The following is a 25,896-nucleotide window of genomic DNA, read 5'->3' on the forward strand; positions in this document are numbered from 1 at the left end:
CCCGTGTCAGGGGGCTAGAGTACCAGGGGTCTGAGGATCGTTAAATGGCCTGGGTGCTCTAGCGGCGTAGTTTTTAACGCGCGGTCTCCTGTCATAGGGAGCTTGGAGGCAGGGAAGGGGGAGGGAGCAAGGAACAAGGTCGGAGGGAGCTTGACAAACAGTGGGAGGCAGCATGGCGTGGCGTGGGAGTCATACGGCATGGGTTGCATGAGGAGTGAGAATGAGAATTAGATAACAGGTAGATGGATGGATTGCGTAAGGAACAGACTGAACATACAAAAGGGAGAGACATAGTTTATGATAGATGATAGACGAACAAACTTTATTTCATAATCATAATTAATACACCCTCGCCAGCCTAGCACGAAGCTAAACGAAAAGAAACTAACATCCTTCTCTCTCATTAACCTAGCACTGGATAACCGGAATGGTAATAAAACATGTTGATGTCCTTCGCTAACCCAGCGCCGAGCCACCCATGGATCAATGGTACTCCCTCGCCAACCTAGCTCCAAGTCGGAAAAAAAAAAAAACTAGCATCCTTATGTCTCACCAACCGACCACCGGCAAATCAGTGGTAATAAAACATGTTGATATCCCTCACCAACCCAACACTGAGCCACCCGTGGATGAATGGTACTCTGAATCTGATCAGACGCCCCCTTCCTCCAGCCCCTTCCCTTCTCCTCCCCGAGCTCCCCACCGCCGCCATTGCCGTGGCTTCGCGTGACCTGCGCAAACCCACCCTCAAACCTACCCGGCGCACCAAATCAGTTCGTAATTTGCGAAGAACTCGAATGTGATCCGAAGAAGTACAATAACGCAGCAGCACGCGCTCATCTGTCCATTGCTGAATTCTTGCTGGTTCCGGAGACTTGATAAGAACAGATCTGCCGGTGCGTGGACGTGCGTAACAGATTCTGCTGATCCGAGGGATTTGGATCTCTCGAACCGCACGGATTTGTTTTTGTGCGGTGCGTTGGACATGATCAAGTCGCTGGTTTATTACGGGAACACCCATGTTGGGGAGGTGGAGGTGTGGCCCAAGGGCCAGACGGACCTGGCGTGGGCGCGCGAGATCCGGGTGGACCGGCTGTCCCCGGCCAGCGAGCGGTGCCCGCCGCTCGCCGTGCTGCACGTCGTCGCGGCCGGCGCCCGATGCCTCGTGATGGAGTCGAAGTCCACTGCCACGGCTCACGAGCCCCCGCCGCCGCTCATCACCATGCACACCACTTGTCTCAAGGATAACAAGGTATATACGCGAATCATTCCTGACAAAGAAAAACAATCAAAAGCTCAATCAGAACTAATGGGACAGTCAAATGAACGAATTAAGCCATTGAACTTTACATTTACATGGACTAGTTTAGCCAGACAGGAGTCTTAAGTTGCCCAAGAAAACTAGCAAAAAAGTATTATTGTAACATTTACTGCATTAATGATTATTGTAATGCAGCACGGACAATTCTGTTGATATGTGGACTAGGTTTTTTCTTTTGTCAAAGATGTGACATATTAATGATAACGACTGGAATTTATATGAGAATTGATGTTTTCTAGACCATGGATTTGGTTTTAACTTGATCTCAAGTGATAGAACAAATGCAAATGTGGAACCTGGCCTGACATTGCTCTATGGGGATGAGATTTCAGGAACAGTGTTTCATATTTAAAAAATGGAGCGAACATCAAACATATGAATTGAGCTCTTGAATGGGACATTGGTTGCTAAGGCATGCCAGAGAGATATGAAGAGTTTGCTGCTATTCAGCAGTTCTTGACTTGGGACTTTGGATTAGTTGCCATCATAATTTTATTGAAGCAGCTGTTGATTCTGACAGCTGAACTCCACATACCAACAGATGTATTTGAGGAATGACTGAAGCTTGCTTTAATTGTCCATGGAAATCATCTGCTGGAAAGTTAATGTGCAGCCTGATTTCACCGGACCCAAATTATTTAAAGAGCACATGTGTTCCTATATATAGTCACTTATCAGTATTGATACTGCTGTGCAAATTTCTGTTCTATTTGTTTGTTTAATTATTTTGGCTATAGATAGTGTTCAGCTGATTAACACTACAAAAATTAAGAACAAAACATACGGTTTGAATTTTCCTTTCTACATAGTACTATTTTCTGTACTAGATCAACCAGGCACATGATACATTGAAAAGCTGGGATCATCTATTGTAGATTGTTATACGCGCCTTGTGAATTTCCATGCGTATTGTGTGCAATAAGTCTTCTATTTGCACTCTTTCCCTAATATGAAAACATTCATTCCTTCTCTCATCTTCTTCTCTTTATTCACTGTTTTCGCAGACGGCTGTTTTTCCACTTGGAGCAGAAGAGATACACTTAGTGGCGATGACTTCTAAGAGAAACATGCCAAATGGTGCATGTTTTTGGGGCTTTAAAGTGCCATTGGGCTTGTATAATTCTTGCCTGAGTATGCTGAATCTTCGATGCCTTGGTATTGTGTTTGACCTTGATGAAACATTAATTGTTGCCAATACCACGCGATCTTTTGAAGACAGGATAGATGCTATTCAGAGAAAATTGAATAATGAGACTGATCCGCAGCGCATTAGTGGTATGTTGGCGGAGATCAAGAGGTACCAAGAAGACAAGTCTATCCTAAAACAGTATATAGAAAGTGACCAGGTTACTGATGGAGGAGAATTGTACAAAGTACAATCAGAGGTCATTCCACCCTTAGCTGATAATCATCAACAACCTATGACACGCCCGATTATAAGGTTGCACGAGAAAAATATTATCTTGACACGTATAAATCCATCAGTAAGTAAATAATAACTCTGACTTGTTCTAAAACCATGCGATGATCGATACTTCCACATATATTATTAATCACCACTTTTGTCAAGTGTAGTAACATATTACCTTGTTCAGTTTGTTTTTGCATGATGCTTTTTTAACTGAAATGTGCCATACTGCCATCAAAATTAACAATTTAATATATTATAGATATCCTGTTTCACCTGATTTACATGGCAGAAATTTTTCATACGAAAATGCCAATTTGGAGACCATATGAATATTAACGCGATTTACCTGATTTTACTTGACTGAAATGATGTTACTAGTTCATGCTTTTGGACATTTGGTTTATGTGCTTGAATCAATCTGTATTGGCATATGGGCCAACAAAAATTTTAACCTTTCTTTTTTTTCTTGGCTGACCTAAACTTTATTTTGCTGTTAGTGAACCTGTCCCGATCAGGCTTTGATTCAACTACATTTACATGATGGTAGACTGCACAGTTTATTTTTCTTTCCTTTTTGTTATTTAGATAAGAGATACTAGTGTTCTGGTGCGGTTAAGACCTGCATGGGACGACCTTCGGAGCTACTTAATTGCAAGAGGTCGCAAACGTTTTGAGGTTTATGTGTGCACAATGGCTGAGAGGGACTACGCTTTGGAAATGTGGAGGTTGCTTGATCCAGATTCAAGATTGATAAACTCCGTTCAACTTCTTGACAGACTTGTATGTGTCAAATCTGGTATGTTTTGAATCCTTCTTTCAAACAGTACAAGTATAAAAGGAGCATCATGCTATTTTGTGTTTGTACGTTGCTGAGTTTGTCGATAGGGTCATTCTCTTTTATGAACTTCCATGTGCATGGACATAACTGCTTTTGATCTTTCCATCCTTTTGAGTCAATGCTAAATCTATTCATCTAGGGTCAAGAAAATCTTTGCTAAATGTGTTCCATGATGGATCTTGTCACCCTGGAATGGCCCTTGTCATTGACGACCGTTTGAAAGTTTGGGATGAGAGGGACCAACGTAGAGTTCACGTTGTTCCTGCATTTGCTCCATATTACGCTCCCCAGGCAGAGGTAAAGGTTTTTTCTGAACTTTACTATACAAACATAAGGCTATTTTACTTAATGAGCTACTGAGGGTAGTATCACCTTGTCTTTAACTTTCAGGCAAACTTCCCTATTCCAGTTCTATGCGTCGCACGGAATGTTGCTTGCAATGTTAGGGGTGGTTTCTTCAAGTAAGAATATATTTTCCTATATGACCTTCTAAGTAATCAGTTGTCATGGCATTGTCCTGGCTAAACTGAATACACACTGCTGCCATGTATACTAGTGTTCCTGTAACCTGCACCATTTAACAAGCTTGAATCCTTTGTCCTTAGCTGAAGTTTTATGGTTTATTTTATTGACAGAGAATTTGATGAGGGTATCATTCCAAGGATTACTGAAGTTTGTTATGAGGACGAATTGGATGACATTCTTTCTGCTCCTGATGTTAGCAATTATTTTATTTCAGAGGTAAACTTTATAAAGGCAAATACTGGAGATTAAACCCAGTTTTCTTTTGGATCAAGGGCTTTGCACCCAAATTTTGAACACCTTGTACCTAATTTCTACCAAGCAACATTAATTTTCTCTTTGTTAGGACGAGAATGCTGCTGTTTCAAATGTAAACAAAAGCCCACTAGCTTTTGATGGTATGGCAGATGCAGAGGTTGAGAAGAGAATGAAGGTTTGCACTTTTAGTGCCTTGTTATGAATTCTTGGCTAAATTGTATAAATTTCAAAGTTAATGTAGATTCAGGAAATGTGGTGCTGTTGTGCGAATCAAATCAAATGCTCTGTGAAATGAAGCATTGTGTAGAGAATATCTTAGGCTATTTATGCCCATTGGACATTTTGGACATGTTTTTAGGGTTGAATTGTACATTTTCGAATCTCAAGATGTAACTGTTTAATCCTTCATGTGTAATATTTCGTAATTTAAGTCGTGTTATGCCTGAAATGCAGAATGAAAATACAAACTTCTTTCAAAGAAACAATTTTTTATGGCGTAAATGCATAGCTTGGTACTCAATTGTTGCAGACTTGACCTATATTATATCCAACCAATACCTCAAAATTATTTGCCATTCTGTATGGCAGTATTCCATTTTTATCATCTTTATCTGCCTACAACAAAATGGAAATGATAAATAACTTCATATTTCTTAGCAACTGCTGCATATGGTTTCATTCCAACTTCCACTGAGAAGGCTTAACAAAAGTGTGAATATAATCCACAAACTAATAACTTCATATTTGTTCTACTGATGCTGTTTTTTAGCACTTTAAAAATCACATCTGACTCTTATTTGCATCTGAAAATTTTTCAGGAAGCTTCTTCCAGCTTTCAATCTGCGAATCCAATAACAAATAATGTCGATCTGATGTCAGTAGCCGCTAACCAACACTGTGTTACACTTACACCTATATCCTCATCTACTCCAGTAGCACCACCACTGGGTATGCCTTTGAATAATGATCTGGATCCTCATCCTCCTTCACTAAGATGGCATGTTGCTCAATCTGGCCATGTGGATCCTTCCCAAGGTTCTCCGGCTAGGGAAGAGGGTGAAGTTCCTGAGTCTGAATTGGATCCTGACACTCGGAGAAGGCTTCTCATATTACAACATGGTCAAGACACAAGAGATCCTGCACCGCCGTTTCCTGCTGGACCTCCTTCACAAGTCTCAGTACCTCCTGTGCAATCTCATGGAAATTGGGTTTGCTTAGAGGATGAAATGAACCCTAGGAACCTGAACAAGGTTTCAACAGAATTTAATTTAGAATCTGATTCTGTACAGTATGATAAGAAGCAATTGCAGCATACATCATACATCCCTATCGGGGATAATCCTATGTCTTATGATAGATACAATTATCAGAATCAGAGATATCCTTCTCAGGTTAGTGATCATTTATTTTGATCAGAATTTTAATTAGTCTTCTTTAGATTTATTGGTCTTTATTAGTGAGGTTTCTATGGATGATTCGGTGACATGTGTTTTATTTACTCAGCCACCTCAAAGTGAAGATTATCATACACTTCATAACCATGCGCCTACAGCTTATCGATCCTTTTCTGGTATATTTTGTTTACCCTTGATGGTTCTGTTGCTTCTCTTGTGGTGTGTTTCCATCTTTCTGGATGCAAGCTTTATGCGACCTTTCAGAGCCACCATTACTTTAGTAGGTTGCACTTTATTGGTTTGTTTACTTTGGTGTCCAGTTTTCATTTCAAAACAAGATGACAAGAGGTTGTATTTGGCTGGAATGTTAGATTGAGCCTAGCCCAGTTGAGGTGTGGATGTATGCCCAGATGATGCGGCGTGGGCGGTGAGGAGTGCGTAGAGGTGATTGGAGGAGGAGCTGGGATTGGGAACTGGAGCGAAGAGGGTCGGAAGGACGGCAGCGGGTTCGTCAAGGGCGCCGGCTGAATCGCCCGACGCCACCGTGAAGGGAAACCCCGCCTGTCTCAGGGAGGTTTATTCCTTGTTCAATAAAAACTGATTACACTCCTAAGGTGCCCTTTATAGATTAATTGCACTTCCCTAACAAACTCCAATCAAATCTCCTAAAAATCCTCCCCAATTCTCTCTTTCCTAGACCGTCCATCCTAGCCACGATTGGGACCCGCTGGCTGGCGCGGTTGGCGCCTGTATTGGCGCCCAAAAAAGGAGTCTATAACACCAGACCATCCAAGTTCAAAGTCAAGTAGTTCCACCTAGGTTGAGCCTAGCAAATTTGGGTGCCTAGGCCTATTACCATATTGAATTGCATGCACCAACCAGTTTCCAAAAGCTGAAGTTGATGGGGAAGACTTGGCAATTCACTTATAAGTTAACAATTCTATTGTGTTGATGTGGTCTTGTTGTCAATCATGTTTTAGGTAAAATCCCTGTTGTTGCTAGCTAAGTCATGTACTCCTGTAACAAACTCCTTTTTCTTGGAATGTTCTGGGTGTGTACTTAGTTTACAGTATTTAAATTGTATGCTCCTTCAGGGCAAAGAAGCAGCCATATGGAATCGGGACGACATTTTGCACGATATGGAGGAATTCCAGGTGTATTAGAGGAAATTGCGTTGAAGTGTGGATTTAAGGTAGTTTGAATTATGGAAATGAAGATAGCTCTTTTATTATTTATCTGATAGCTTACCCTGTTGTATTTGTTCACCTAGGTGGAGTACCGATCAACTTTATGTGATACGGCAGAGTTGCAATTCTCCGTTGAGGTACATTACAAGTTTTGCTATTTTTACTTCTTCCCAGTATTAGTGTCTAAATTTTATGTAGGATCATGTTAATGGAGGTACATTACAAATTTGGGTTCTTGAAAGCAGACATTCCACTGTGCTTGATCATTGCATTGGGCATATATAGCTAAAAGCCTGCGTTATTTTTGGACCAACTATTTTTGACTTTGCAACTGATTGGAAATCACTCTAAGCAGCCTGTCTCATAATTCTCGTTCCTATTTTATTTTTTATCTTTCAGGTTGTGATTTTTGGAGAAAAAGTAGGTGAAGGAGTTGGAAAAACAAGGAAAGAAGCACAGTGTCGAGCTGCAGATACATCCTTAAGAAATCTGGCAGGTGAATTAATGTCAGACTCCCCATTTTGTTCATTTCTAGTTGGCTTTGCAAATATGTAAACTACAGGCGGTTGATTTTGGATACTTACCATTTATTTTATTTTCAGTAGTGGACTAAAGAGTTTATATTGTAATCTCAAAATCGTGACAAAGTTTGTCATTCTGGTTGTTGAATCATATTTCAGTGCGTGTCAGCTTGTGGTTGCTGAATGTCGAGGCCTGTGTTTTTGTTCAACTTGCACTTCATGCAGAATGCCTTCAATAAAGTGTGGAAAAATGTAGAACACATCAATCCTCTTGTAAATATTGTACATATTTTGATATGAACTTTATTTGCAGACAAATTTCTATCATGGGACCCAGATAAGGTGACATTTCTGAAGGAGAATGACTTTAATAGGCATCCAAAGTCAAACAGATATCCAGGAAGTAATATATATGACACATTACCAGTTGCAAGCACTTCAGCTGAGTCTAGATATATGAATGACAGAATTGATACTTTAAGAAAACCTGGTGCTTCTTTTGCTGCTCTTAAGGAGCTTGTAAGTTGCTGCCTACATTACCACTTTTAGGACAATTATAATCATTTATCTAAAGTATGTTGTGGTACATTGCAGTGTACGGTTGAAGGGTATAATTTAGATTTCCATGCTCAGCCATCTGTGGATGGTTCAGTAGATAAAGAAATTCGTGCTCAGGTCAGTACTTCATCTGGATGAATGTATTCATCCTACATCTATCTGTCTGGTACATCGTATAAATCTAGATACTGTAACCGCACTTAGTGAAAAACTAAAACTTGCCTCTGTTACCCTTGTGTAAAGGGCGTACCCAGCGCAGAGAGCTCCCGCTCTGTGCGGGGTCTGGGGAAGGGTGTCAGTGGCAAGCCTTACCCTCACCTGTGCAATGCGAGGAGACCGCGACTCGAACCCGGGACCTTCCGGTCACAGGCGGTAAGACTCTACCGCTTGCACCAGGCCCGCCCTTCTCTGTTACCCTTGTGTATAGTACATAATTTGTTCTATGTTGCTGTCATTGCCAAGTAGCTTTTCTCCTTTTAGAATCAATTTTAGCTGATGGCTTGAACAGAGAACTTTTGCATTCATGCTCACTATAGTTTACTATTGTGAAATTACATTTGTTTTTTCAGGTAGAAATAGGAGGAAAAGTCCTTGGTAAAGGAGTTGGAGCAACATGGGAGGAAGCTAAGCTGCAGGTTGTAAGCAGATACAAGAAATGATTTTCTTTTATTGATTTTATACTTTGTTCTCCTTGGGGTTTTGATATGAACAAATAAACCCAGTAGGTCTCTCTTGCATCCACAAAAAGGAGCGCTTTACTCTCTGCTACAATATTTTGCAACTAGTTTTCCTGTTGCAGTCAACAGTTTATTTGTGCATTTAACAACCTTCACTACTAGCCTGTCTGGAAGTAAACTAGCTACTGAAGTCTTGCTTTTTAAGACTGAAAAAAAACTAAAACTGCTGTAATTTTGTAACATGATCAATGACAGGAGTCACACGACTATAATATTTTTGCACAAAAAGGAGCTTTTTTGGGGTAAAGTTTGCACTTCATTTTAATGCTTCATTTCTGAACTGTTCACTCAAACAATATCCTTTTATAGGCTGCTGATGAGGCATATGGAATGTTGAAATCCATGCTCGGTCAACATGTTCCGAGGCAATCTGCATCTCCAAGGTGATGGTTGGGTAGTGTCTCTGTTTTTTTCTTTGACCATGATTGCTGAAGTTAGCTAAGGTTTATTTAGCAGTGAAGACCATAATTTCCCAGCACCCGTTAGAGTGGACATGGTACCTGGGTGCCCTGCCCCAGCCCCCCAGCCTTGGCAAGCTTCGATCTATAATATTTGAACTTTGCCTCTTTGGACAGGTCAGTGGCGCCGAATTTTAATAAGCGCTTCAAGCCAGATTTCTCCCAGGCACTACAAAGGATTCCTTCAGGCAGATATTCTAGAAATGACAGTCGTTTTCCTTGATATTATAATTCTGGATCCTGCTCTTCTAGTGTTCTTCATCTGACGGGAAATGACTGGGAAAATCATGGCAGCACGTTGCTCCAGGACAATCGACAACTTCGGTAACTGCAACTGCAACTATAGGCTGGATGGCTAGGAAGGCGTACGCCTTTGGCACTGTGTACTGTGTTTTCAGCTGTGTGTACAGGTAATGGCAGCACGTTGTCATGTTCGTTTGGGCTTGTTTGACTTATAAGCCATGGCTGAAAGTACTGTTGGCTGGTTTGGTGTGAGAGAAAAATATTGTTCGTTGGCTGATAAGCCATGGCTTATAAGCCAAATACGACCAAGCGAACATGCTCATTTTCAAGCCGACATTGTCCGTGATCTGTGAAAAGTAACTGATGGAGCTTGAACATTGTTTGTTGTGACCTAATCTCTGAGAGCCCTTAAGATATCGTCTAACTTACCTCGAATCTGTCATTTGTGATGCTGGAGCTGAGGGTTACAGTATGTGTAGGTAACCATTCTTGTGTATGTACATCTAGATCAAATTAGACTTCAGTGGTTATTGGTGCTGGGTTGTTGAGCTCGAGTTGGCTGCCAATTTTGTTCAGGCGGCGACAGAATTGTGTTAACAAATCTTATGACATGTATGTCTCATTTTTCATTTTGGTTATATGTTTCAGAATCGGGATGTAATTTGATTTAACAACTTTGCATCGTAGTGTTGTTTAATCTAGTCATTTGTATAACATGTTTCCGTATTTACCTCTTAACGCTCATTGCTCTTAACAGGTGTTTGCAGTTGTGCTAGCGCTAAGCGTTGGCTATCATTTCCTTACCTAGCACTTACAAGCATTTTCATTGTTAAAATAAAGATAGGTATTCCCTCAATTCATCCAAAAAAGAATATAATTCTAGGTTTAGGATGAGTCAAAACTTTCTTAAGTTTGACCAAGTTTATAGATAATAGTATTAATATATTTCATAACTAATCTAATGATATTTATTTGATATCATAGATCTTAGTAATTTTTCATACAGATTTGATTAGACTCTTTTACTTTTTGGGAAGTGAGAATTCCATTTGTTCTTTTGGACAGAGAGAGTACTCAAAATCAAGACTTCCCACCCCAATCAGTTGAGAGACTCACTTTCTACACTACACATAAAAAAAAGAATGATTTTGTGGTTCTTGTTTATACATTTTTTTCTCGAGTCGGATTAGCTGATGGTAAATTCTGGTTTACCCTTTCCATCCCGACCAGCCATGCACGCGAAGAGCATCATCACTTCATCAGTGACCAGTCAACTCATGAGAAAAAAATGGGACGCAAAGATTGTTTCGTTTGACTCTTTACTCTGCCAAGACTCAAGACTCCCTCCCTCTCTCCCTATACGGAGCTGGTCAAAAGTTTTGATATATAGGAACTGAGTGTAGCTCATCTGTTTAGGTTTTTAAGTGTATTCGTTGCACTTAGAACCTTGATTGTCATTACTAGTTAAATACGGATTGAGTAAAATGTAAAATATGATGAAATGTAAGTACACTTTTAGTAAAACCTAAAATTTCATTAAATTTATCCTAATATGGCAGGCAAAAAATCTCATTCAAAACATTTTGTTATAATTGTATTTTATATGATTTTGTTGTGGAGAAGACATAAAAAAATACGACAAGAACTTTTTATCATATTTTTCTAATATAAATACAGATAATTAAATTATGCACTAAGTAAAAAAAATTGTGGTGATATTAGGGGGGGTGGCCCTGCCATCCCTGTATCCTCGTATGATTATAGGGACTTCATGCATCTAGCTCCCTCGATCGAGTAACAATTAGTTTATTACATATTATCTTGTGATGCAAATCACCTTTCATGCTTGGCTAGAGAGGGTTTCCAGGAGAGGAGCGGCATAGAATGCTCGCGCAAGTACCTCAACACCATGTGGACCAATTGGGGCTGCCGTCTACGTGATGACCTCACGGCAGCAGCGGCTGCTGCGCCGCAGCCGGACTTTCTGCTGAATGCCAGCGACGACGCCAAGGAAGCCAGCGGATCAGCGCCAACGGGGAAGAAGAAGGCAGCTGAGGTGGAAGCCGCCAGTGGATCAGTGAAGAAGGTCGCGGCCACCGGATACAGCATTGTCGGATCAACATTCAAGCATGCACGGATCTAGCAGTGGGGCGGGAGGGGGGCTTAAGCCCCCATACCGCTGCTGATCCCATGGAGCCCCTCTAGATCTCCTTACAAGAATTTTTGCTATGACTGCTTTGAGGAGGAGAGACTGGAGGTTGAAGATGAGGTTTCAGCTCCTGAACTTGCATTCTAGATCCGTCATTGTCCACTATATTTTTTTAACCCCCACCAATCGGCTAAAAAATTGGAGTCAATTCCTTCTCTCTCTCTGGATGATTCAATAGCTCTAATGGTATGGTTCGATTCATCGCGGTCCAGGTAGGAAGATGATTCGCTTTTTTCTCTCTCTCTCTTCATTTGAGATGGCCAAAGAGCTTTCGCGTTCGTTACTTTGATTTACTAGATGATATTCCGCGCATTGCTGCGGGAATTTCATAGAGGACGATTTGCGGAAAGCTTCTATAGATTGATGTAGAAGTCTCTACAATTATGGTTTAACTAATTTCAAAGTAAGTATTTGTAAGAAATATATAATTGTCGGGTTCATAAACCCGGGGTTCCTAATGGGCCCGCTTCCCAGCAAAAGTTCGGCCCAGCAGACGGCATTACAAACAACGCACAACTCCTAGGCCGGCCAAGATACCTAACGGCAAGCCGGAAGAGCGATCCAATCTCCAACCGGAAGGCCTGGCCAAGGAGGGGACGACGCTCGCTTCCGACTCCGACCGAGAATACACCGAACCACTGCTTACGGCTCTTCTCCGATCGGCGCGGTCGGAGCCGACTGGGAACGACCGGCCGGGGACGCTCGCTCGGTGTGGACCTAAGAAATCAGGCAAAGCAGATAAGGTAAGGCGCTCAAGTCAACCACAATACCGAGGACCGTACTCTGCACACCTGTAGGACAGTACTAACAGGCCATGCCAGAAGGGTACTTTGCGGCCTCCCAGACATGTCAGAACACAAACAGTGTTGTAGGTGCCGACATTTGTCCTATAGTATGGTAGGCACTAACATTTGCCATACCAGAAGAACACGATGGGGCCTACCACATGCATCTGGGCATCAACAGTATTGTGGGCGCCGACAAACTGTCTTGTACCCGACGGCATGGGCAACAAGACTAGGGAACACTCTCTTTCTCTCTCTCTCTCTCTAAACTTCTAGGACCATCCCCTTCACCTATAAAAGGGGATGCGCTCTCTCCCAACAAAGGACAGATCATTCCGACTCTCTCTCTGCTAGCTTTAGACATTCTGAGCACTCGAATAGCTTCACAGCTCTAGAACTCTAAAGCTAAAAAAGCATATGTTCCAATACTTAGCACACGTAGGAGCTCTCGTCACTCTTAGCCCTTCGGTACAGAGTCTGACCGGACCTCTAACACCCCCATCTTATTCCCACTCGTTTGTAATCCCACAGCAAACTTCGAGCACCTAGGCTTAGGAATAAAGTCACCGACTGACTCAAACTAAACGTAGAGCACATTACCTGAACCAGTATAAACCCTGTGTCATTAAGTGCTAGGCCACATCCGATCACAGCGTACGGCAAAATGATAAATATTTACTTGTTGGTCACTTTTTGCACCGACAGTTGGCGCTGTCCGTGGGGAGAACGTCGTACGTTCATGCTTTTGGTCATCGGATGGCCCACATTACTGCCATCTTCATCGTGACGGGCTCAAGCGATACGATTCGCTTTGGTTCGCTGGATTTTCCCACGCTCCCGCCTATTGGGATGCGGGTTCTTCCCATCTTGGAGCCGTCCCAGACCTTCCTCTTTGGAAGCCTAGACTTCATCGCTGACCGGCTCGGCGTGCTTCGCCTTCATGGGAAGGCACCTATCCCGACACCAGTCGGAGGAGGAGCGCCCTCCGTTGGCTCCGGGACACCCGGCGACCTCGACAACGAAACACCTACGCTTCGCTCTGAGCCCACGCTTGGCTCAAACCCCATTGTAAGTAACATACATATTGTTCTTTATTCGCTATTTAATATCTTTCGTCGACTCTCCAAAGGGACCCCGTTGTCCCCACCGTGACCACCATGCAACCGGTTCCCCTACGGCCTCACGTCCTCCGTAGACACGTACGTGCGGGGGCTCCAAAAGATGTTGACGCCGCCCCCTCTCACATCCAAATTCGTGGGGATGGCAGGCTATGCTCCCACCTCTTTCCATGACCTCATGGATGATGAGGTTGAAAGCGATGGCTCTAGCATCAGCGATGTCATGGCACCTAGGCACCCTCTGTCCCGGGAGTGCACTATGGCGGATGCTCTGAGATAGCCACCGGTGATAGCAGAGTCCCTACAGACTCACACCCCTCTAGACCCTCATGCGAAGCCCCTCACGCGTGCGTAGGAGCACGGCGAGGAGCTGCGACAAAGGCGACAGAGCCAGCCACCACCTGCATTGGTGCCCTTGGCGCAGCATGCTGTGCCATGCGCATGTAACCTGGCGAGCGACGCCTGGGGTCATGCCCGCTAGGTCCAGCACGACATCATGGACGGGGGGAATAATCCCATACAGTTCGCTCGGGCTGGCCAGAACATCACCGCTGTGGCAATGCTTCTACGTGGCCTTCTAGAGCCTGTCGACCCCTAGGAGTAAGCGATCCACCGGAACCTTCGGGCGCTGGTGGAAACCGCCACCGTTCAACAGGCGGAAAGCTTCACGTCACGACACCGACTCGTGGCCTCTCTCCCCACCGGGGGAATGGGGACACCCAGTTGAATCGCTTCATTCGCTCACCACTACAGTCGCTAGGCGTAGAACAGGAGGCCATAGCTATACCATGGCCTGACCCGACGCCCGCTCCACACCAGCCACCTGTGTGAGAACGGCTTTGATTGAACCATGATGCTCGCAGCGTCATCAACAATCAGTGTCAAGCCCGGCGTGATGATGATGTCCATCATGGGGCGGTGAGAGCAGGCAGCATGGGCCCTGGCCGAACCATCGAGGGGGTGAGGAAATGTACCCCAGGCATGGTCGCTGACTAGACGACCGGAGTCCTAGCCTGGAGGGCCTGGGACCATGGGCCTTTGGCCGTTGCATCTAGAAAGCACCATTCCCACAGCGCTTTCGATCACCTATCAACATCGCCAAATACACTAGGAAAACAAATCCTGGTATATGGCTCGAAGACTTTTGGCTCGCCTACCGAGCCGGAGGAGTGGATGATGACCATTTCATCATTCAATACCTCCCCATCTGCGTGAGGGAGCATGTTCAAGCATGGCTCGAATTCCTCCCTCCTGACAGCATCTGCGACTGGGCGGATCTCAAGAGGATCTTCATCAGGAATTTCTAGGGGACTTATGTCTGCCCTAGGAATTCCTGGGACCTCAAGAGCTGCCAGCAGGAGCCCAACAAGTTCCTATGAGATTACATCTATAGGTTGTCAAAATGATGCAACTCCCTTCCTAATGTCATTGACGTGGATGTCATCACCGCGTTCCTCTCTGGGGCAACTTTTGAGTCCTTGATCCATAAGCTCGGCTGTCTGAAGCCCCGTACCACCCATGACCTGCTCGATGTCACCATGAACCATGCCTCTAGCGAGGAGGCAGTCAGAGTAGTCTTTAGTGGAGGCCAGGACAAGGGCAAGGCCAAGTGTGAGGACAAAGACGAGGGCCCCTCCACCCAAAGGGGCAAAAAGAATAAGAAGGATCGGTGCCGACCGGCCAACTCCGCTTTGGTCACCGCGGCCAATCGTGTGGGCAAGTAGCCCCAGCAGGGCTAGCCTAACCACTTTGACAAGCTCATGGAGAGTCCATGCACCAACCATACCTACCCTGTCAAGCACCTCTATAAGGACTGCAAACTCCTTAAGCGCTTTCTGCGATAGGCTGGTGGACCGAAAGAAGGAATGGGCAAGGAGGCAGTGGCCAAGAAATGAGGCGTGGTTGGTAGGATGGGGACAACTTTCCCGATCCGGAGGAATGCCTCATGATCTTCGAGGGATCTGATGACATCTACTCCAAGTGCTAGCACAAAGTGTGCTATAGAGAGGCATGCATCACTGAAATGGTCGTCCCCTCCTTCCTTAGCTGGTTAGAATCTCCAATCACTTTTGATCAGAGGGACCATCCTTCCCATGTCACCAGACCAGGTCGCTACCCGCTCATCGTCGACCCCATTGTCCGCAAGAAGCACCTCACCAAGGTGCTGATGGACGGAGGCAGTGGCCTCAACATCCTCTATGTCGACACCCTCAACGCCGTGCGTATCCCCCGATCGGAGCTCCGCCCGGTGAGCTCTCCCTTCCACGGCATGATCCTAGGAACTCAGGCATACCCGCTCGGGCAGATCGACCTGCCCGTCACATTTGGTGACCGAGCCAACTTTCGCTCAGAGGTCCTCACCTTTGAGGTGGTGGACTTCCCAGGGTCCTACCATGCCATCTTGGGGCGGCCATACTATGCCAAGTTCATGGCGATCCCCAACTACACCTACCTCAAGTTAAAGATGCTAGGACCGAACGGCGTCATCATTGTGGGTAGCACCTTTTCATGCACCTACACGTGCGACCACAAGCATTATGAGCTCGCCACTACCGTCATCAACTCAGTTGAGCTCCCTCGGCTTAGAGAATCATCGACCCCAACAGTCCCGGACTACAACAAGCCAACCTCCTCGACTGCCTTCCACCCACTCGAGGAAACTAAGGTAGTGGGGATCGACCCCACCTACCCAACCAAGATGGTGTGGATCGGGACTTAGCTCTCGGCCAAATAGGAATGCGAGCTCGCTGACTTTCTATGCGCCAATCATGATGTCTTCGCATGGAAACCTTCTGACATGCCAGGCATACCATGGGAGGTTGCCAAGCATGCATTACACCTCATCCTAGGCTCAAAGCCCACCAAGCAATGGCTGTGTCGCTTTGACGACGAGAGGCACAGGGCCATAGGCGAGGAGGTCGCCAAACTCCTGGCAGACGGATTTATCAAGGAGGTGTACCACTCCAACTGGCTTGCCAATCCTGTTCTTGTTAAAAAGAAGTTCAGGAAATGGAGAATGTGCATTGATTATACTAGCCTCAACAAGGCGTGCCTGAAGGACCATTTTCTTTGCCACGCATAGACCAGATAGTCGACTCCACCTCAGGATGTGAAATCCTCTCCTGGATGCCTACTCTAGCTATCACCATATCACGATGAAAGAGTCTGACCAGCTCGCAACCTCATTCATCACCCCGTATGGTTCATACTGTTATGTAACCACGCCTTTTGGTCTGAAGAATGCTGGCGCCACCTATCAATGGTGCATGCAGCAATGCTTCGCTGATCAAATCGACCTGCTCAACCAACCTGACCAAGTTGAGCGGCCAAAACCAACAATAGCCGTCTATGTTTATGACATAGTGGTAAAAACGCCTCAAGCTTGTGACCTAATCGCGAACTTAGCCGCAATGTTTGTGAACCTCCAAAGGTTCAACATCAAATTGAATACCAAAAAATGTGTTTTCGGGGTTCCAAAGGGGAAGCTGCTTGGATACATTATGTCTGAACGGGGTATCAAGGCCAACCCCAAAAAAATCACAACCATCTCCAACATGGGCTCTATACGCAATGTCAAGGGCGTACAAAGGCTCACCAGCTGCTTGGCCGCCCTAAGCCGGTTCATCTCCTGGCTAGGCAAGCAGGGGATGCCTCTCTATAAGCTTCTAAAAAAGACGGACGTGTTCGTCTGGACTAAGGAAGCACAACAGGCTTTGGAGAGCCTCAAAGCGTCACTGACGTCGGCCCCAATCCTCGTCGCTCTCGAACAGGGAGAACCCCTCCTCTACGTCATGGCAAGCAACCATGTGGTGAGCGCTGCCCTGGTCATTGAAAGGGAGGAGCTAGGACACCACCTAAAGGTCCAGTGACCCATATACTTCGTCGGTGAGGTACTCACCAATGCCAAGGTTCGGTATCCCCAAGTGTAGAAACTTCTATACACCGTGCTGATGGCGACCCGAAAGCTCCTACACTATTTCACCGAGCACGAAGTCATGGTCGTCACTTCATTCCCGCTGGGAGACATCGTCCACAACCGCGACATCGTGGGACGGATCTCCATGTGGGCACTCGAACTAATGGGCCATGACATCAGGTATATCCCCCATACCGCTATTAAGTCTTAGGCTCTCGCAGACTTTGTCACCAAATGGACAGAGGTCCAGCTCCTAACCCTAGATGTCACCCACGAGTACTAGACGATGTACTTCGATGGGTCGGTGATGGCACCCGGCTCAAGGGCTAGAGTAGTTCTGATCTCCCCGGATGGGAGCAGGCTTCGCTACATGATCCGTCTCTAATTTTTGGCCTCAAACAACACTATGGAATACGAGGCCCTTATCAACGGACTGCGCATCACCATCGAGCTCGGCGCTATGTGGCTGTACGTTCGTGGCGACTCAGAGTTGGTCATCAACCAAGTCATGAAGGAGTCCTCTTACAAAAGCCCCCTCATGGCAGCATACTTCCAGGAGGTGCGCAAGCTCGAGGGCAAATTCCAGGGGATCAAACTACATCATGTCCCCCAAAAGGACAATGATGCCATTGATTTTCTCGCAAAATTGGCTGTCAGGTGGGTTCTGTCTCTAGATGGGGTCTTCATCAATGACCTTCACGAGCCATCCGCCCGCATCCTGGAAGGTCCGATCTAGACACACCCGGACACCAACCTAGCGCTCGGGAGCTTTGACCTCGGCGCCTCCATGATGACATCATAGTGGTAGCACTAGATCAAGCCGACTAGAGAGCATCGCTATTCGCCTACCTCCTTGAGGAGATTCTCCCACTAGAAAGGACTAAAGCACGACGGATCGCTCGATGCACCAAGATGTTCATCACATTCGGTAACGAACTTTACAAGCGAAGTCCATCAGGAATACTCATGAAGTGCATCCCTACCGACCAAGGGAAATAGCTCCTCCTCGAGGTCCATGATGGAATCTCCAGACATCACATGACCCCGAGGTTGCTGGTTGGAAAAGCCTTTCGCTAAGGGTTTTACTGACCCACAGCGCTATGAGATGCAGAGGAGGTCGTCCGTAGGTGTGAGGGATGCTAGTTCTACGCTCGGCAAACTCATTTGTTAGTACAGGAGCTTCAAACCATCCCCATCACATGGCCGTTCATAGTCTAGGGACTCGATATGGTAGGACCCCTCAAAAAGGGCCTAGGCGGCTTCACTCATCTACTCATAGTGGTGGACAAATTCACCAAGTACATAGAGGTGAAGCCCATCACCAACATTTGTTTGGAAGAGGTGGTCAAGTTCTTCCTTGACATCATCTACTATTTCAGTGTTCCTAACTGTATCATCACTGACCATGGAACTAACTTCATCGGGAAGAAGTTCCTAGACTTTTGTGATGAATACAACATCAGGATCAACTAGGCCTCGGTCGGACATCCACGTACTAATGGTCAGGTCGAGCGGGCCAATGGCATGGTCCTCCAAGGACTCAAGCCATGCATCTTCAACCGACTCAATAAGTACGCCGGATGATGGGTTGTAGAGGTCCCAGCAATCCTTTGGAGCCTAAGAACAACCCCGAACCGATCCATAGGGTTCACACCCTTCTTCCTATCCTACGGAGCTAAAGCAGTGTTGCCCTTCGACCTCGATCATGGTGCCCCAAGAGTGAAGGCCTTTGACTGAGACCAAGCCATGGAGGCTTAGCAGGATGTGGTCAACCTACTCAAGGAGGCTCGTGAGACAACCGTCATCCGCTCCGCTCGCTACCTACAAACTCTCCGTAGGTACCATGAAAGAAAAATTAGAGGGAGGATCCTCGAGGTCGGAGACCTCGTACTCTAAAGAACCCAATCAACCAAGGAGAAACATAAACTCTCTCCACCATGGGAATGTCCCTATACAGTGACCGAGGTTATCCGACCGGGCACCTACCGACTAAAGGACGACAATGACAACGTTCTCACCAACACTTGGAACATCAAATAGTTACGTCGTTTCTTCTCCTAAAAACTTAGTCTTATCGCTTTCTTTCATTTAATGTTTGCTCCTACAAGCACCCTAGCCCAAGCACTCTTGGCCTAGGTCGCTCGGGGGCTCCATGATAGTGTGATACCACCTCTCTTTTTTACTATCATATAGTAAATAATTTTTATCCGAACGAAAGGGTAGTCCATTCCTTTAATTACCCTATGTAACTTTGTTTTAAACTCTTGACCGATCACACCCCGCCATGACCTATGGTTACGAGCAGCTGAGCCTCGCGGGCCATGCCCGGGTTCTTAAGGTTGCAGCCTACGGGTCGAACAGGCTGGTGCGAAAAAGAAAGGATAAAAAAACAAAGCTATGCTATGGTAAAAGCAAGGAATGGATGGGACAAGCTTCCCCTTATGAGTGATTCCATCACAAAACAGAATTGAAGTATCCATGAATGTAAACAAACTATTCACATAGGAGCTTCCCCATGAACTTAACTTTTACATATACTAACTACTTCTACTCTAAATTCTATTGTGGCCGCTCGGTGGCATCGGCTGATGACTCGGCCGATGAAGATAAGGGATGCTCGCTCTCCGATGGGATGACGTTCGGCTCGGTCGGAGGCAGGACGACGCTCGTTTCTGACCCAGTCTCCACTATGTCCGTAGGCTGGATGACGTCTTCCTGGCACATGCCTTTAGCCACGTTCGAACGGCGAGCCTCCATCACCCACTGCACGAAGACTTGCTCAGCCACCATCTGTGTGTATGGCACCATGCTCTCCCCGAGCGCATGGATGGCATCCATGCTCCAGCCATCAGCGTACCCTCTATAGATGGTGGTGAAGTCTAGGCCCGGGTGGTGCATCGCCACTAAGGTCAGCACCCCTAATGTCTCATAGAACATCCCGTCAGAGATGAGCACCCAAACTTTGTTCGGGACCTCCACCATCTGAACGGCGGGCGTACTGGTGCTTGGCGCCGACCCAAACACCTCAGAAATGACCACCTGGGTGACGTTGCGGATCTGGTTGAGCTCCCCCTCGAGAGCACATCGCTCTTCGAGGGACTTGGCTAGCGCCTCTGCCTTGGCTGTCTTGGCTATCTCTAGCTCCCGCTCTAGAGAACCAACTTTTCCACCCAGTTCTAAAAAAGGACGATAAGCTCAGAAGCAAGGGAAAGGAAAAACCAAGACATCAACCAAAGGCAGAATGGATACATACCAAGGTGGGTGCCTTCGAGGATGGAGAGCCCTTCCTCTTATTGGGTGACCTTCTCGAGCAATCAGGCATTCGACTCCTCCACCCCAAGCACCTACCCCCGGAGCATGAGCACTTCTCGATCAGCCTCCGACCGGGCCTTCTACTCCATCTCCAAAGCCTCCAAGGACTTCTAGAGTGTCGCCTCAGTCTCCACCAGGTGGACCTTCACTGCGTTGAGTCCCCACTCGACAGCAGTCACCCATTCCGCCACGAGCAGTTCTGTCGCCCGTGCTGTCGTTGCCTCGGTCGCCCAGTCTTGGGACTCGTGGTGGGTGGATTCTAGCTAGTGCTCAAGATTGTCAACCCGCCACGACATCGTAGCTTCCCACTCCATCCAACTGTGTTCCTCCTGAAGGAAACGGGACGTGAGGATCGACGTCGCCTCTAACTCCTGTAAAGCGAGAAGCAAACACGCTGACACAACCAGCGGAAGACCAAGGAGTTGAGGACATACACTAAAAACATAGAAGGCTTACCTCGGCAACATGTGGTAGGTCGACTGAGACCGCCTGATGGATGAGCTCAACCTGCTCCAAGGCCTCCTTGAGCTTCGCCTTGGTTTGGGCGAGATCAGACTCCATCGACAGTCCTCTCTCCTCTAGGAAGTGCTAGGGTGCCACCTCCTCCCCATCGTGAAGGACAAACTGAGCCTTCCTCAGGTCAGTGGGGCAGGGCCACACCAGCTCATGGGTCTCCCCCAACCCGCTGGAAGATCCAACCGCCGCAACATCATGGGATGATCGGACCACCGCCAGCTCCTACGACGGTGGGATGCCCGGTGGCTCCACCCTAGCGCCTACCTCACCGGAGCAGGGGATCTCCACTATCTCAACTCCATAGCCCATCAATGGATGTTCTGCCTCTGGCCTGGCTGCATCTCCTCTAGCTCTGAACAGGAGGGCGAGCCGTCTGTTCCTCCACCAGGCAAGGCACGGAGTTCGGTCTCCCTCCTCTCTTCTGCCGTGGCTATTGGGGGAGGGATCACAAGGGTCACCTCCAACCCAACCTCCATTGTTGCCACAGGGATTGCCGCCATCACCGCCATCGACGCCGCTGTACTCACAATTGGCCAGGAGGGCACAACCCCTAGAAGGGAAGATCACACCATCGCCAATCTGCTCTCCCCACCGCTCATCATGACTCGCTACAGGCTGGGCCACCACTCCTCCCACATGGGGGGTAGGGCGATGCCTAGTCCCATCAGTCCCTGGTCATTGTCAAAAAACTATAGGTCAGTCGCGCTCAAAGAACTCAACTGTAAGATCAAAAAGGAACAAAGATGCATACCTAGACAAAAGCGGCAGGGCCCTGAAGCCCCAACCCACTGACGATGAGCTCGCTGAGCGAGGACCGCTCATGGGTCGCAACCCATGCCCCCTCACATCAACTGAGGGTGGAGCTGACTCGGCTGGTTCCCGACTAGCCCGTGAGTCACCGCAACCGCCAACTCATGGCGCACCCACTAGGGCAATAGACGGGGCATCTCCCTATTGTGGGTCACATGCATGCACTAACCTCAAAGATGCGGGGGTATGAGCATGCTCATTCGACCGCCCTGTGTGCCCCACCATGCTCGGAGTAGTAGGGGGCGAAGCCAACAATGCCTCCGAAGGGCATGACCACCGCGCCCACTTTACCTCTTGCTCAATGATGGTGTCCAAGCTCACGGCGCACTTCCTTGATGTGGGAACATCACCGCGTCTCTCCACATACCACCCACCATTGACGAACGTGGCCGCAGACTCACGATGCTCCACTGAGGTTGCAACAACACCCCGGTCTCCTTTGTCCTCAGAGGAGCTCGTGTCGCCACCCATCTCCATGGGCTCCTCCAACTCGAGCTTTGCCTCCATGTTGCTCGGGTTTTCACTAGCCCGCACCCCCTGGGCAATCTCCTTCTCCTTCTCGTGCCTCCTTTAGGCCTTCTCAGCTCTCTTCTTCTTTTTAGCAACTGCTGCCTCTTTTAGAGCAGCTTGCCGAGCTGCGCCCTTTGGCCCCCTCGGAAGATGCAGCCAGGACTTGTAACCCATGAGTCCCTACAAAACGGACGACTCGAAGCTAAAATATAGGATAGCAAAATGGAAAAGGACATGAAATAAGAAGAGGGGAGCATACCAGATTGGATAGCTTCACGGCGTGAAGAGGTCTAGGCTTTCCTTCAAGGGACTCTTTGTCCCTCACTTATAGCACCTGGTCGAGCCGACTCTAGACTTCATCCTTCACCAACTCCTCCAGCGACGTGCGGTCGAGATCCATTGGGCCAGAGTAGGCCCACATCGATCATCTCCTCTCCACCAGCAGAGCGACTCGACAGTGGAAGAAAGTGTGGAACACCCACAACCCGTCGAGGCCATGCTACACTAGCTTCTAGAGCTCTGCCTTGATGACCTCCAGCTTGTTCTATCGACTGGAGGGCCCCCACGACCAGCTCTCCCACCTCTCCAGCCTTCTTCTGGTGAACAGCGGGAATGACGCCTCCGTTGGGTTCCTGATGTAGAACCACTCCCTATACCACCCCCGATTGAAGTCACAAGGGGAGTATGTAGGGTAGGAGCCCGACGGCCTTGGCTTCTTCTGCAAGGCAAAGTCCCCAATCGACGCGGTCCTAGGTGGCTTCCCCTTCGATAGGGCTCGCCCGATGAAGATCTACCGGAATAGATCCACATGTGGCTCCATCCCGAGGAAGGCCCCACAGACAGTGACAAAGCTAGCAACGTGCAGCACCCTAGTCGAATTGAGGTGTTGTAGCTCTAGGCCCCACGCATTGAGGAGCCCGCACAAGGACCAGTGCGTGGGATATCCTAGCCCGTGCTCGTGGAAGGCGAGAAAGGAGACAACCTCATTGGTCTGAGGTCATGGAATGGCTTTCCCTAGCATAGGAGCCCTCTAGTGCGCCACCTCCTTTGGTGGAAGCAGCCCCTTCTTGGCAAAGACAGCCAGCATCGCCTCATCTACATTGGATGGGCTCTAGTTCGACATCGTGCTCCGGATTCACGAACAAATCTATGAGTTCTCCTCTCCCTTGCTTTACCCTCTCTCTCAGAAACCGCTGCGGCGCACGAATGCGCTTGGCAAGAAGGAAGGAAGGAGGAGAGGCGATAGATGGAGTAAGGCTAAGGAATGGGATGAAAACCCTCTCCCTTCCCCTATTTAAAAGCGAATAGGCATGCGATGGGACACGTCCTGACTGATGGGATGCACCCTGCCCAACGAAACATCACCCGGTTAAAGCGGCACGTGGCCAAGGTTGGGCCCACCACTACCACTACCTAGGAGGAGGAAACAAGGCATAATCGCATGCAAACAACCCTCCACCTTCCCAGGCAGGGTTAGGAAGGGCCCACCAATAGGATCTCCATCGAGGAGAGACCAACGGGCTACCTGAGTCGATCAGATGGCTTAGGCGACTGCTGAGAGATAGGTAAGGGGCAGTGGGATGCCCCATGCGGGCTACGCTGACTCTGTCATGAATGACGAACATGGATCCCATTCGGACATATCCGATAAGAGCTCCTCAAACCCGTCACTCAAGTCATCAAGGTAACTTTAACAAACCTTCTTACTTTATTTTCTAATACATGATGATTCATTCATCATTTCTCATACATGTATTCACACATTCATTCATATAATCATTCATTAATCCCATACATTTGAAGCATCACATATGCAATTAATGCATCACAACGCTTCGTGTTGTGTCATGAAGTGGCAGTTGCCTCATTCAACATGAGCAACGACCGACCGGGGTTCGAAGGCTAGTCCACGAAGGGCTTGAGTCCACCTCATATCAAATAGAGCCAGGGGAGAAAACACAGATCAGCCCTAGTGGCCCTCACCTGGTATGATCAGAAGAAGACCGGAGCATCTCGACCTTCTTGTTCGATCCTAACATCGAGCCATGCCCATAGAATCTCCATCGAGGGGAGGCCAGCGAGCCACCTAAGTTAGTCTCTGGAACGACCTGGGCATCTATCGAGAGGCGGGTTAAGGAGCAGTGGAATGCCATATGAGGGCTATGCTGACCCGTTACGAACGATAGACCTGGATTCCGCTCGAACACGCCCATTAGTAAGCTCACCGAGCGCATCACTCGAGCCATCAAGGCAAGCGACATTAGCTTAGCCCCTCCAATTGTGGAAACCACGGACGGGGTAACGCACGAAACTAGACCAACCCCTATTGAACCCAATGGGGCTCAGGGGCCTAGGTCGCTCGACGCCGACTCAGGAAATCAACCAACCACGTAGGTCATGGGCGGGACAAACATGGGCGAACACCCCAAATGGCAGAAATACAGGAGTCTACGGCCCTAGGAAAGAGTACCAAGATACTCGGCCTCCAACCGACTCACCAGTCGAACGTAGGCTCAAGGGCTACACCCACCGGGTGTGCTCGCGCGCTCCCGCTAGCAAGTCAAAAAATCCCCCAAATGATTCTACCCAAATCACCCAGGGGCTCAGGGGCTACACCCACCAGGTGTGCTCGTGCGCACCCGCTAGCAAAACAAAAAAATCCCCCAAATGATTCTACCCAAATCGCCTAGGGGCTCCTATCAGGTTCATAAACCCAGGGTCCCTAATGGGCCTGCTTCCCAGCAAAAGCTCAGCCCAGCAGACGGCATTACAAACAACGCACAACTCCTAGACTGGCCTAGATACCTAATGATAGGCCGAAAGAGCGATCCAGTCTCCGACCGGAAGGTCTGGCCAAAGAGGGGACGACGCTCGCTTCCGACTAAGACCCACTTTTCTAACCGGAAGGCCTGGCCAAGGAGGGGACAACGCATGCTTCTGACTCCGACCCGCCTCTCCAACCAGGAATACATCGAACCTCTGCTTATAGCTCTTCTCCAACCGGTGCGGTCGGGGCCGACTGGGAATGACCGGCCGGGGACGCCCGCCCGGTGAGGACCCAAGAAATTAGGCAGAGCAGATAAGGTAAGACGCTCAAGTCAACCGTAATACTGAGGACCGTGCCTTGCACACCTGCAGGATAGTACTGACAGGCCATGCTAGAAGGGTACTTTGCGGCCTCCTAGACATGTCAGAACATAAACAGTGTTGTAGGCGCCAACATTTGTCCTACAATATGGTAGGCGCCAATATTTGCCATACTAGAAGAACAT

The 25,896-nt window shown here is 47.6% G+C and overlaps 1 protein-coding gene across 5 annotated transcripts; it reads left to right on the forward strand.

Annotated features, from left to right (window-relative positions):
- The first annotated feature begins 355 nt into the window (after positions 1-355).
- LOC136497489 (RNA polymerase II C-terminal domain phosphatase-like 1) lies at positions 356-10,166 on the forward strand. Of its 5 annotated transcripts, XM_066493309.1 has the most exons (19): positions 356-1,252; positions 2,326-2,805; positions 3,318-3,528; positions 3,710-3,867; positions 3,961-4,031; positions 4,206-4,311; positions 4,439-4,525; positions 5,169-5,298; positions 5,386-5,741; positions 5,854-5,920; positions 6,839-6,936; positions 7,015-7,068; positions 7,331-7,427; positions 7,766-7,971; positions 8,047-8,127; positions 8,254-8,382; positions 8,580-8,645; positions 9,057-9,130; positions 9,323-10,165. In XM_066493309.1, exons 1-19 carry the CDS (start codon positions 986-988, stop codon positions 9,426-9,428), a joined length of 2,844 nt encoding a protein of 947 aa, XP_066349406.1. In that variant the 5' UTR covers positions 356-985; the 3' UTR covers positions 9,429-10,165. The 5 variants fall into 5 exon arrangements, with proteins under 5 accessions (XP_066349406.1, XP_066349405.1, XP_066349404.1 ...); XM_066493308.1 differs by having other exon boundaries at positions 3,794-3,867; positions 5,169-5,741; positions 9,323-10,166; XM_066493307.1 differs by having other exon boundaries at positions 5,169-5,741.
- The last annotated feature ends 15,730 nt before the right edge of the window (positions 10,167-25,896 follow it).

Source organism: Miscanthus floridulus, chromosome 12 (genome assembly GCF_019320115.1).
Source record: "Miscanthus floridulus cultivar M001 chromosome 12, ASM1932011v1, whole genome shotgun sequence".
Classification (NCBI taxonomy): Eukaryota; Viridiplantae; Streptophyta; class Magnoliopsida; order Poales; family Poaceae; genus Miscanthus; species Miscanthus floridulus.

What these genes read in the sequence shown, in the direction of transcription:
- LOC136497489 (XM_066493307.1), top strand. Translation starts at nt 986, where the DNA reads ATGATCAAGTCGCTGGTTTATTACGGGAACACCCATGTTGGGGAGGTG. An exon ending in ATTACGCTCCCCAGGCAGAG is followed by an intron (nt 3,868 to 3,960) that starts GTAAAGGTTTTT and finishes TTTAACTTTCAG; the next exon opens with GCAAACTTCCCTATTCCAGT. An exon ending in GCAATTATTTTATTTCAGAG is followed by an intron (nt 4,312 to 4,438) that starts GTAAACTTTATA and finishes TCTCTTTGTTAG; the next exon opens with GACGAGAATGCTGCTGTTTC.